Consider the following 13,857-nt stretch of genomic DNA (forward strand, 5'->3'; position numbering starts at 1 on the left):
AATGAAAAAATATACAAGACAAACTAAAATATTTTGTTAATAAATTATTATATTATTATAATTTTTTTTTTGTTCAAATAAAATAATGGCGTTTTTTTTAAGAATTAAAAATAATCTTGAGATAAAAAAATTTACTTAAGCCAGAATTTAAATGTTACTATGGTAAAATAAATATTCAAACCACGTGTGTTACAACTAACACCCCGTTACTTTGTGCATCGCACTCATCGCAAGTTTATTGTTAAATTGTTAAATGCCCTTGCATATCTCTGTCACCATTATAAGTGTTTGATCACCACATTTGAGTGATCATTGCAAAAAATGTGTTTATGTATATATATTCTGTTTATGTACTGTATATACTGTATTCTATATATAGTACCAGTCAAATGTTTGGACACACGAATGGGAAAGTGTCCAAACTTTTGACTGGTACTGTACTATAATATACACAAAGATTATCGGCATCGGCCTTTTTTTTATTCCCTAATATCGGTATCGGCCCCAAAAAACCCATATCGGTTAGGCTCTAGTTTTGAGTTGATTAGCTGATTGGCATGTCACCATATTCTAATTTGTTGAGATAGTGAATTGGTGGGTTTTTGTGAAATGTGAGCCAAAATCATCACAATTAAAAGAACCAAAGACTTAAACTACTTCAGTCTGTGTGCATTGAATTTATTTAATACACGAGTTTCACAATTTGAGTTGAATTACTGAAATAAATGAACTTTTCCACGACATTCTAATTTATTGAGATGCACCTGTATATAGATATACTCGCTTGGAAATACATTATAATACAGAAGAAAAATGTGATAGTAAAGTATATTCGAATAATTTTCAGATTTTAAAAAATAATACTAAATGATCACAATATTTTATTAATAATGATTAACTTTTTAAAAATTTGTTTCAGAGCTCAACCCAATGCGAGCAGTTCATAAGAGCCGCTGGCTGTGGATGCAAGAACAATATGTCTGTAAAGGTTTTGAGTATTTCATATTGTAATGATTATTGTACACTGATGTGGATGCAATAATCACATAAAATAAGAGAAAAGGGTATTTTTGTGCTTTGGTACCTCACAGTGCTGGGATGAATAGTGCAGCACCACATGTTCTTCAACACAAATCACCTCAAATGTAATAATTCTTCTCACAGAACAGTAGCTTAAACCAGCGTGATGCTTGGATCATTCTTTGTCTCTTATCGTCTTGCAAACGTTTCTCTTGTTACTTGAATTATGCATGAGAGGCATTTTAGCAATAATATAATGTAGTACCTTTCCCCTTTAGACTCCTAATTTTCACCTTCAGGTATTTTTTCTAATTGGAGCATGCATAAAGGGCAAAATCCTGTCACTTCAGCTGCTCTGTATTAATATTAGTGCATGCAAGGTTATTCTCAAAGCGTAGCACCCTGTAAGCACTAATGCCAACTCTCTACCCTCTCATGCTAAATTGATGACTTGGGGACACAGAAAATACAGCACTAGTTAATTATTCCCATTTGCAGAAACAATATGAGTCAGGTTTAAATTTAAACAACATCTCATATCACTTTATATGCATCAGTTCAAAATCAGCAGGAAGAAATCATTTGTAGTTCTTAAATGTCAAGTGTGTTATGCTAAAATGCTTCCTCTATTACTTTAAGCCCAGGTTGACTTCCTGAACAAAGTAACATAAAGACTTTTGTGGCTCTTTTAAAACATTTGTGCAGTTAAACATTCTTTCAAACATTAGTGGATATTGTCTCAACAGGTGGCTTGAGAACATTTGTGAAACCCAGTGCTTGCTACTATAAACTGCTATAGAGTGCAACCTCTGTTATGGAAGTAATTCATCCACTTGTTTTTCCTGTAGGGATTATTAAAGAGACATAAGCTATGAACCAAACCAACAAGCTACAAGGTTAATTACGACATTACAAAATTAGATTTGAAGCTAAAAATCTCATGAAGTATTGCGAATGACAGAATCTAATTAACACAGAGAGAAAAAAAAGATTCAAAGATGTTGATATAATATATATAATCATAAAGTAATTTTCCACAAGGAATTTCACCGTTAAACATAATTTAAAATTTTTGAGGAAAAAAGTCGAAACAATGAATTATAGCTTTAACAAAAGCATACTGCAACCTTGTACCTCACAGTAGGTCTATCTTTAATGGTTTATACGTTTTTAAGGTATTTTATAAGTTATTATAAATCAATTCTTTAATGGAGAAAATTAATGATTTTTATTCCGAATCCCAAATGTCGCATATATTATTCAAAGGGGATTTCAAAACCACTAACTCTAAATATTATCAGTGGTTTTGAATAAAACCTCAAATCGTGTGACTTTTGTGGAGAGGTGGGCTCTTACTCTTCCAAGCAATCAGACTTGTATCAAAACTACCCCCCTGATTGTTCACATGAACAATTCTCTTTGGAGCCACTAGGGGCGCTGGAATGACACACTTCACCTTTAAGAATCAAGCCATAGTGATGCATTAGTTGTTCTTGTGCTCACAACACTAAATCAGTCCTAGATGTTTCAGAACTTTGATGTATTTTTGAGTGTTTGCCATGTATAAAGGTAAAAGTAGTTGCCACAATCAAAGATCTGTCATATCCTAAGAGCATGCTGTTTCAGAGGTTTTCACGTTCAGTGAGACTGCTCTGTCTACTTTTGAACTCTTGTGTCAGTGTGTGAGGGTGTGTATGTGAATAGGCTTGTATGTGCGTGTGTGATTATCTGTTTATGTGTTTACATGCTGTTAGGTCTCCCAAGTTCTTCCTGCTAACAGGTTTGGGAACTGAAATAAAGGGACTTAAAAAGACTGCTGTAAAGCACAATATTCAAATGAAGTCTACAAGTGTGTGTGTGAATGAGAGACATTATGTGTGTGATTGTATCACTGCATGTGTCCCTGGTTCTTGATATATGATCCTTATAGACTGAAATTCTACTGAATAATATGAATAGATGAAATTTGTTCCAGAGGCCTTCTCCAGCAGAGCATATTGAGATTGAGATGTATGTCATATTGCAGAGTAAATCAATAAATTAAAATCATATCTGAGCAGGTGTGTTATTGGTGCTATTTTATGTAATATTCTCATACCTATGACATTTCTTTTTAAAATCATATTATGTTTTATTGATGTTTTAATACATTTGATATTATAAATTCAACGTAGTAATTTGAAATGAATTTAATTTTACATTACAAAACGCTGCATATTCCAATACTGGTTATCCAGTTCTTTAAAACGCACATTTGCTATGAATACATTTTATGTCGTTTTATGTTGGAATAGTTTACACAAGAATTACATTTCTTGTATTGATTATTCACAGTTATTTTACCCATATTTTTAATTACATTTGAATTGTATTTTAGGGTTAAAGGAAATGTCTGTAAAATTAATGCATAATGTTCTGGTAGATAACGGATAAGAGATAAGGTTTTTTCTTATAGTGCAGGTTTTTAATCATATTCAAATATAATATAATTTCCTTTGATATTCTTTTATTATCTGATGCAAACCATCACAAAATGTGGTTCAATACCATTTTAATAGTTCAATTTGGAATTATGTTTAAAAATATGAAGACACAAATGTAACTGGAGGGACACAAGGATTTTTGCACTGGATTTCGATAATTGAAATATTAAAAATTGACACCGAAATAGTAAATTAACACGTTATGCTTTTATTAAAATTCATAGTTGACACACTTTCACAACAAAAAATGACCAAGGCCAAAATTATAAGTGGGGAATTTGTACTCGTTTGTACTTCTGGGATCCTTTGTACTTCTGCTACTATCATGTAAAGAAAAGTACTGCACCGGGACTGTTGACATAATGCAAACATTCCAAAAAAATTCACTCACACAGGTAGAACAAAACAAAAAGTCTTCATAACAGCTGAAAGATAAAAAGATCAGAAAAGACGAGCAGCTGAGATAACTATTGAATGAAATCTTAAGCTACAATTTGTCATTGTCACTACATCATCATAAACAATAATTATTCACATTTCAGATCAAAACTTTGCTGAACTGTCCACACATTTTGGTTTAATTATACATGTTGCTTTTGCATTCTAAGTGACAAATTTCAGGAAGCCTGCAGAATATATTTTCATTCAACAGCTGAAGAAGTTATCGGTAGTTGTAGCTCTCATCGTCATATTCTAACTCATCCTCCTGCTCGTCTCCCAGCTGCCCATATCTGAATTTGCGATACACAGTGCCGTCCTGTCCCATGTACACAATATCTTCATCTTCGTCATCTTCATCGTCATCATCCCGATTCCCCTTCTGATCACCGAGGTCCACCAGCTGCGACTCACGGAACCGTCCAGAACTAGAGCTTGCTTGACCACCGTAGGCAGAGGTGGATGATGATGTGCCTCTGTAGAAGCTGTCTCTGCCGCCACCGTTGCCCAGTTTTTCATACCCACGCGGGACAGCAGGCTCAGGCATGGGTCGTTTGGAAAGAGAACGCTTAATGAGGATGATTACAGCAATCAAGGCCAAAACAAGCAGGATGGAGGCGGTGATGAAGAGTGGCAGGTTTCCTGTATATTCCTCTTCTTCATGATTACGGAAGGCAAAGTTAGTGCTGAGGACACACTCACCTTTAATAGAAATAAAAGTTTATTCTAAAGCCTCGCACAAAGAATAAAGACAGGACAACTATTATTAGTTCACCCACAAATAAAAAGCCAAGCCAGGCTCATTGGAAAAAAAATAAAACATGCACATTTTCTGCTAAATATTACTATGCATTTTGCAAGTTTTGCAACACCTTTAAAGTGAAATGTCCAGTGAGTGGTAGTAAAAGCATGTTCAGTTTTATTCTAAACTTATAAGCATCAATCTGGCAATGTCACGAGAGTTCAGAAATGCAATGTCCTGCAAGTGGTGCTGAAAGGTTTATGTTCTCATGATTAAAAATAACGTACTACCTACAATAAACATAACCGATAGTTAAAAAAAGTGAGGGGAAAACATGCTTTCTGTAACAACCATGCCATTTTAGCTTGCTTCTACAAGCCTTTGAGCTCTTTTATCATGACTCGAGGGACTGGAGTGTGGTACCGGGTGGGCTACTGAGCAAGTTTACTACATCAGCAAAGCCATACATATGGAGCTTGTTATGTGATGCATATGACGAAATGTATTAGTTTACAAATTATGCACCATGATAAAAGTGTTCCGAGGTCAGAACATTGCAGGAATTTGTGCAAAGGGCTTATTTTGCTTGTTTTATCGGGGGCTTGCATAAAAGGCCAATAAGAGACTAATAAATACTACGCTTGAACAATTACCCTATGTTCAAAAGTTTAAGTTCAGTAAGATTTAGAAGTCTCTTATGCTCACTGCATTTATTTGATCAAAAATACATATAAATGTGGAACATTATTACACTAAATGTTGAAAACAGATGTGCTGCTTAATATTTTTGTGGAAACTGTGATACTTTTTTTTCATTTTTATTATTCTCTGATAAATAGAAAGTTCAAAAGAGCATTATAAACATAGTATAAATAATTATAAATACTGTGTCCTTGCTGAATACAAGTATTGACCACTTTACAATATTTATGGCCCATATATTGTTGCTAATTCATGGAAAGATTTTGGTGCAATAGTGAAGTACCAAAAGGTCTTCCATTTGTAAAAGTTTTATTTTTAATAGCTATCACTGGAATAAGCGTAGGACCTGGGAAATCTAGAAAATGAATTAGTTTTTGTTTTCTTTGCACTCAAGTCATCTTCCACTTGTGAATCAAGAGCGTATCATGCCTCAATGGCATGAACTCACTGAGTAGATAGTGGTTCTGGTTGCAGCTGAGGCACTGGTATTGATGTGGGCCAGAGCACTCATGGCAATACTTGTGACACAAATGACATTCTCCATCCTGGTTGCTGTAGTGGTGTGAGGGACATGTGGTGGGTGTAGCGCAGCGCCCGTGGGCATCCATCGCCAGGCCCTCAGAGCAGCTGGTGCAGGATGTGTCGTGAGGACCAGAACAGGTTAAACAGGAACTGTCGCAGGCTGCAGAACACCAGCAGAACAAAAAAAAGACTTTTCATTAACATTATGTGATCTAGTGACGATATGAACATTTTAACCCTGTCATTAATATGCATCACCTAACCGTGTCAGTAATTGTGTCAGTCATTACCAAAAAGTAAGTAGTCTTGTCCCTATGCCAAATAAATTGAACAAAACCTCAAATCTAAATACGGAATGAATTACTAAAATGAATAGCAAATTATACAACTACCATAAGGATATACTGTACAACCTTAACCAATATACATACAGTGTACTCACATCATCTTGTTTAAATCATTGTAAAATGTCAACTGTATTATCGCAACTCTTTGTAAAGAGGCATGCATATTCTTTCCAACTTTATGTAAAGTGATATGAGAAAAAATGGTGACGCATTCAATACTTATTTTACCTGCTGTGTACTATGTAACAAATCTCAACCTTTATGGAAAAAAAAACTTCTCATGTTTGTGTTCATCATTTTAAATATATTTGTTGGAAATGCTATTCATTTCTTTAGGTGTAATAAAGAAAAATTCTTAATGACTTAGTGCACTTTTAATAGTAACAGTAAGGAACGTCATGTAGTCTCACCCATGCATTCTCCGGACCTGCTTTCCTTGTAAGTATGTGCAGGGCAGGGGGCTAGACATGCTCCATTGTGCAGTGTGCGGTCAGTGTCGGAACAGGAATCACAGTTGTTTGGTTCAGGCCCATCACATAACTCACAATCGGCGTGGCAACGCTCGCAAATGCCTTGATCCGTGTCCTCAAAAAACCCATCAGGACACGCCACTATACACTGACCCGCATGCAAGAAGAAGTCTTCTTTACACTCTGAAGTTAAATGAACAGAAGAAAATTAAATAGGTAATATATTTAACAATGAATGCGAAAATGCTAAGATTGACCAAGTTAGAACTTCTAAATTACTTGAATAACAGCATGAACAGAATTAACAGCATGTATTTTGTTTATGTTTATGAATAAATAAACATTTATATATTTACTTAATTGGAGATTCCAACGGTTTCATTTAGTTTGATTTCTAAAGATTAGGTATAGTTGTACCAGCACAGGTGTTTGTGTTCAACACACACGTTTATTACAAAATTATGGAGAATGACCTAAGCAACGTCAATATACATTTGATCAAGTCAGGCATTTCTTGGGAATTTAACCCATGACCCGCCATGCTTTACTGTTTGACCTAGAGGAAAGTTTCATTATCAACATGTATGAAAAAATGTATGAAACACTGTTCGTATTAATGCTACTAGGAAAGCCACTACATTCTCAGAAAAAAAATGGTACAGTATTATTTAAAATAGGTGATAAAATGGACTTTTAAGGCATTAATATGCAACCTTTAGGGGTAATTTTGACAAAGACAGCTGTTGTAGAGGTAGAAGAGTGTAGCAACATCAATAAAATATCTTTGTAACTAGTTATTTTCATAACATAAAAGAACAGTTCATGAAAACATGCAAAATTGTGAGGAATTTCAGTCTCACCTGTACAGAGTCCGTCCTCAGAGCAGATAACACAGCTCTCTGGACACTGCACACACTCCCCGTTCCTCACTGTGTGTCCGGGCGGACATCTCTCCACACACTCATGTTTGTGGAGCAGTAGTGTCTCCTCACAGTTCAGACAGTGTGTTGCATTCTTCTCACAGGATGTACAACCAGATGCACAGCTCTTACACACCTGACCCACAGGATACCCTCTGAACACATAAACATGCTCATAATTTAATACAGTATCAATTTACAATATAACTACTACAGCTGCCTTACTGTCACATTCACCTACGGAGAGGAACGAGGAACGAGGAGACAAGGCGTAAATTAACACAATAGTCTTTTAATCCAAAATCCAAGGGAATACACGGGGCAGACAGGAGCACAGGTAACACATGTGTTGACGTACAATATCGGACACAGATAGCACAGACTCGAACTTACTTTTTTTTTTTTTTTTAATCCATACTGGGATTGGGACATTTTTATGGGGGCCATTTTATTTTTAACCCTAAAATGCCTACTTTATTAAGTTTGCTACACAAATGACTAAATCCTCTATATTATCAACATAATCAAAACTTTGTTAAAAGGCTGTTGTATGTACTACATCATCTGATTGATAGATGAATGATGATGTCTTCGTCTGATTGATAAATTGATAGTTTATGCTTTTTAGCAAGTAAAAGTCCTTAAACAACTGTTTTATTTGTTTAAATAAATAATTTAAAAAACGCCCCCTTGTGGCACAATTGCATTGCATTATATGTTTTGCCCTCCACAATAAAAACGCACAGCTTTGATAATAAAATTAAGCATTTAAATATGATCTTACTAAGTCATACTATTGGGAAATATAGAGTAGCTGATATTTATGCATTTTATGTAAGAAGTTTCATTGATTTGCATTACAAGCTATAGAATTTCCTTACTTTCGGGTTTTTAAGAATCAGCAACTGCACCAAATTTTTGCTCAGTTTGGGCCTTTGGGCCTAAAAGTCTGATGTATCAAATATGAAAAGCAAATAAGCAATATTGCATAAATTTGCTTAATAAAAATGTAGTTACACTGTAATTAATGTAAATGATTTGGCTTAACTCTAACATTTAAACTAGAGAGTTCATGCGAACTAAACGGGTGCGAGAAACCTGAAAAAGTGAACCTGAGGAAAAACAGTATATGATTAGCTTTTCATTCCTCTACATCAGTGTCTGTAAATGGCTTACCTTGTGCACTTGCGCACACACTGGCCGGCCTGCAAATAAAGAGGTGTACTACATCATCTGATTGATAGATGAATGATGATGTCTTCGTCTGATTGATAAATTGATAGTTTATGCTTTTTAGCAAGTAAAAGTCCTTAAACAACTGTTTTATTTGTTTAAATAAATAATTTAAAAAACGCCCCCTTGTGGCACAATTGCATTGCATTATATGTTTTGCCCTCCACAATAAAAACGCACAGCTTTGATAATAAAATTAAGCATTTAAATATGATCTTACTAAGTCATACTATTGGGAAATATAGAGTAGCTGATATTTATGCATTTTATGTAAGAAGTTTCATTGATTTGCATTACAAGCTATAGAATTTCCTTACTTTCGGGTTTTTAAGAATCAGCAACTGCACCAAATTTTTGCTCAGTTTGGGCCTTTGGGCCTAAAAGTCTGATGTATCAAATATGAAAAGCAAATAAGCAATATTGCATAAATTTGCTTAATAAAAATGTAGTTACACTGTAATTAATGTAAATGATTTGGCTTAACTCTAACATTTAAACTAGAGAGTTCATGCGAACTAAACGGGTGCGAGAAACCTGAAAAAGTGAACCTGAGGAAAAACAGTATATGATTAGCTTTTCATTCCTCTACATCAGTGTCTGTAAATGGCTTACCTTGTGCACTTGCGCACACACTGGCCGGCCTGCAAATAAAGAGGGTTTTTACGTGCTGACTGGCAGCGTGTGCAGAGCTGCTCATCCTGGCACTGGGCACATCCTTGAGGGCAAGTCTCACAGTGCCCGCTCTCCTTACTGCCAAAGCCGCCCGTCGGGCATCGTACCACACACATCTGATCTGCATTCAGATATCGACCTAGAAGACAGAGTGGTTAAAACACACATAAATAATGTATACTTATCCATTCACCTAACCCTTTATACAACCAACCAAAGATTTTTCCATCCATCATATTCTTCTTTGAGTTGTATTACCTTTGACACAAGTGTTGCATTGAGTCTTCGTTTCCCCCCAGCAGGATTCACATGACGAGTGACAGTCCTCACACTCCCCATCATCTGAGAGATGAGAGCAGGTGCAGTTATATCCAACAATTATTTTATAGCAAAAGTATAAAAAATATACTAAAACTATATATTTAAAATATTGTACTTGCAAAAAATACTATATTATCCCATTAAGGCCATAAGTGTACTTGAAGAGAGAACACTTTCATGACTATGCTTCTTAACACACTAAAGTACACTTTGTGTACTTTGTAATAATATCAAATTAAAAATATTACTTTAAAGTACATTTTAGATCACTATGTTATTGATGTGTTGACTAACATACTAAAGTACATGTAAAGTACTTGTGTTATTTGATAATACATTTATTGTTAATATGTTTAAAATATACTAAATTGCAACTTATTCATTAAAGAACCTAAAATAACTTTTACTTTATTAATGAATGAACCAACAGACTCCAATAATCTAAAGAACCAATAAAGTAAAATGACAGTCAATAAATAAATAAACGTTAAAGTTTCTTATCTAACAACTAAAGGGTGCACATTAGTACCTTAGAGTAGTAATATGCACGAGTACTACTATAAATGTTTTAGGGGAAAATATGCTAGAGTACTGCCCCAGTGACAAGCTGTTGCAAGGTACAATTTTTGCACATTTTCTTCTGAGAGTGAACCTACAGATAAATTACCATACAGACAGTTCAATATTTATTGCAGTCATTTTGTATTGTCATTTTACTTTATATTTCTAATAAGTTAATTATAACTGATATGCCATAGGTTGCCAAACTAAAACATTCTTATATGATATTACAAATATTTCCTGCTAAATCGTCAGAAGGCTTTTCCAAAGCGAAGCACTTGAAAAAGCCCATTATGTAATGGTGGAATTTAATTCTGAAGCACTGTGGTTAAAAACTCTGTTTTGTTTTCAGCAGTATCCTAAAATTAATGAAGTCATGCAAATGACTGCAAATGCTCTCCAAATTTTCTCCTGAGAAAAAGCCTTTGGTAATCTGTAAACTTGAAGCAATGTCCTGCAGGGTTTAGCTCCAAACCTAATCAAACACATCTTAACCAACTAATTAATGTCTTCAGCATCACTTTTTCCAGAAAATCGCAGGCAGGTGTGTTAAAGCAGGTTGGAAATAAACTTTCCAGGGAGAGTGGGTCTCTAGGAGCAGTTTTGAAGACATCTGCAATGCAGGTCCAATGTCTAAGGTTGATGACACACGGCAACAGTTTCAGCAATTTTGTTGCTTGGACACTTTTCCATTGAGAATGGGTAACAAATTTATATCTGGATATTTTAGATTGGTCTTGTGCCCTATGTCTCACCTGGTCGCCCATTGACGGCAACATTGCTAAAAAAAAGTTGCCCCATGTATCATCAGCCTAAGACTGTGCTCAAATATAAGTCTGCAATCAAACATTAGATTTCAAAAGGAAGATATCAATATGATTGTGAACCTACATAGAACCAGCCGTTTTGAAAAATGGATCGATCGATGGATTGATTTTAATATGAAGTCATGTAAAATCGAATTCTTCCAAGACCAATTTATCTGGACTATGCCATGAGACAAAGTTAACATCTCCAGAGCTACGAACAAGCAATCTCTAAATAATACATTTTTCCTCTCTGAAGTGTTGCTCTTACCAGTGAGGTATGTCTGGGCAGGGCAAACATCCTGTTCAGGCACACATGCTCCATTCTCAAGCGTAAATCCATCGCTGCAGCTGTCACAGTCACTGTCCTCCGGCCCACTGCATTTCCTGCAGTCTGAGTGACATTCCTCACACTCCTGAGAATCTTCATCACTATAGAAGCCATCGGGACATTCCCGCACACACTTCCCATCTGCAGGGTACAGTATAACAAACACATGAAAAATCTTGTCCAATTGTGTCAAAAGAAGGTTGAAAACCACTATACTGGCTCTAGCAACGCCAATGCCATGGATTTCCCCGGGAGTGCATGAACTGATAAAAAATATATAGCCTTTCATGAATGCTATGCAAGTCATTTGTATAAAAAGCATCTACAGAATGCATCAATTTAGGTGTTAATGTCCAACCTGACAGGAAGAGGTCAGATTCACACCAGTAGCACTCATCTTCATCACAGCTGACACAATCATGTTCACAGGACACACAGCTCATGGTCTCCTCCACTGTGTATGTCTTAGCAGGACAGTGCTTATAGCACCCCTCTTCAAACCTGTGCAGAAAGAGCATTTCGGTCACTTCTCAGTGTGGCACACATCTGTAAATTAACTTTCTGAAATGTTTATTCTGTCTTTCGCACATACGTTCCAGCAGATAGTTCTGTTACATCATTTAAATGTTCCTTACTTGTAATATCCAGCAATGCAGGACAGGCAGTGTTTGGGATTATCTGCAAAGTGAAGGAACTGTAAATTATGTAGAAATAACTGTCTGGTCAACTCAATACAGTTCATGGTGGAATGTGAAGTCAAAATATATTGTCACATTCATCAGTGATATTCTAAAACTACTTATTTGTGACACTGGACCACAAAAGCAGTCTTAAGTCGCTGGGGTATATTTGTAGCAATAGCCAAAAATACACTGTATGGGTCAAAATGATTGATTTTTCTTTTATGCCAAAAATCATTAGGATATTAAGTAAAGATCATGTTCCATGAAGATATTTAGTAAATTTCCTACTGTAAATATATTACAACTTAATTTTTGATTAGTAATATGCATTGCTAAGAACTTCATTTGGACAACTTTAAAGACGATTTTCTCAATATTTTGATTTTTTTTTTTGCACCTTCAGATTCCAGATTTTCAAATAGTTGTACCTCGGCCAAATATTTATTGGATAATAATTGTCCTATCCTAACAAACCATACATCAATGGAAAGCTTATTTATTCAGCTTTCAGATTCAGACTGGTTTTGTGTTCCAGGGTCACATTTAGATGAAAGTCCGAAGAGCACATGGCAAACAAACACAAACATCAGCCATGTGCTCCAATACAAAACTAACCCCATGTATGAGCAATAGTAATAGTATAATTTGCCTTGATAAAACACAGAACATATAGAACGCTGAACTTACAAAGAACACACTTATTACATCCCTCTTCACATGACATGCAGTCATCATATTCTGGGTCTTCTACCTCCCCTAACACACACACACACAAATTAGTTACATACATTGATGTTTGTCCTGGAAGTGCAAAATAATCACAAAGCCCAACATCATTAATAACAGACATTGTGCTAAATATCTCTTTTTGAAACAAGCAACAAAACAAGTGACACTTGAACTGCACAGGAAGATCAATTCAGACCTTCACCACACTCCAGTTTATTACAGACTCCGTCGTTGATGTAGAAGGAGTCCTCACACCTGATGCAGTGTGTGGCTGAAGAACAGAGTTTGCAGTGTGAAGGACACGGCTCACATGCTTTCAGCGCTGTGTGGAAATGAGCCTGAGGACACACTTCCACGCACTCGCCACGGTAGAGGTACCGGTCCACCCCAAACTTGTCTACAGCACACACAAACAAAACGCATGATACACCCAAAATTACCATAACATACACACAGGGACACATACTGTTAGATGGTGGGACCATCATGATGTTGTTACTCGTATTTTCATTTTGGTGGCTTGGAGCCAGGAATGAAATTGTGGGAAAAAAATTAATAAATAAATAAAAAATAATATTTCAAGCCAAAGGTAAATTAAAATACAAGCTAAGGTCATATTTGCTATTGCTATTAGATGTGAGACAGTAACATTGGATTGGATTGTAATTTTTAAATAAACTATTTGCATCTTTTTGGTTTAATTTGCTTGCCACTAAACAGCAAATGTAAGACTACTGTATTATGAAGTCCATTTTACTCACATTTGGTGCTTGCCAAGTTTTCATTCTGGACACTGGATGGAGTTATATTAACAGGATTGTGGCACATGCTAATTTAGTTGAGTTATTGGGACAGCAGCCCTTTTGACTGTGATGAG

General features: G+C 35.5%; 2 protein-coding genes across 2 annotated transcripts in view; one reads left to right on the plus strand and one right to left on the minus strand.

Moving 5' to 3' along the window:
* The window catches only part of LOC107600585 (protein prune homolog 2-like), a 12,115-nt gene extending 10,165 nt beyond the window's left edge, over positions 1-1,950 (plus strand). Inside the window, exon 10 of the mRNA XM_016292519.1 lies at positions 920-1,950. Coding sequence (XP_016148005.1) covers positions 920-947 — 28 coding nt within the window. The 3' untranslated portion in view covers positions 948-1,950. The remainder of the gene's footprint in view (positions 1-919) is intronic.
* Positions 1,951-4,164: 2,214 nt separating this feature from the next.
* LOC107600598 (proprotein convertase subtilisin/kexin type 5-like) overlaps positions 4,165-13,857 on the minus strand; it is a 32,259-nt gene continuing 22,566 nt past the window's right edge. The window contains exons 23-33 of the mRNA XM_016292532.1: positions 13,177-13,377; positions 12,939-13,007; positions 12,204-12,246; positions 11,927-12,069; positions 11,509-11,709; positions 9,808-9,891; positions 9,490-9,688; positions 7,585-7,799; positions 6,665-6,907; positions 5,834-6,067; positions 4,165-4,643 (exon numbers count right to left, since the gene is read on the minus strand). Of these exons, the coding sequence (XP_016148018.1) occupies positions 4,165-4,643; positions 5,834-6,067; positions 6,665-6,907; positions 7,585-7,799; positions 9,490-9,688; positions 9,808-9,891; positions 11,509-11,709; positions 11,927-12,069; positions 12,204-12,246; positions 12,939-13,007; positions 13,177-13,377 (2,111 nt within the window). The remainder of the gene's footprint in view (positions 4,644-5,833; positions 6,068-6,664; positions 6,908-7,584; positions 7,800-9,489; positions 9,689-9,807; positions 9,892-11,508; positions 11,710-11,926; positions 12,070-12,203; positions 12,247-12,938; positions 13,008-13,176; positions 13,378-13,857) is intronic.

Source organism: Sinocyclocheilus grahami, unplaced genomic scaffold (genome assembly GCF_001515645.1).
Source record: "Sinocyclocheilus grahami isolate Dianchi unplaced genomic scaffold, SAMN03320097.WGS_v1.1 scaffold287.1, whole genome shotgun sequence".
NCBI classification, from domain to species: domain Eukaryota; kingdom Metazoa; phylum Chordata; class Actinopteri; order Cypriniformes; family Cyprinidae; genus Sinocyclocheilus; species Sinocyclocheilus grahami.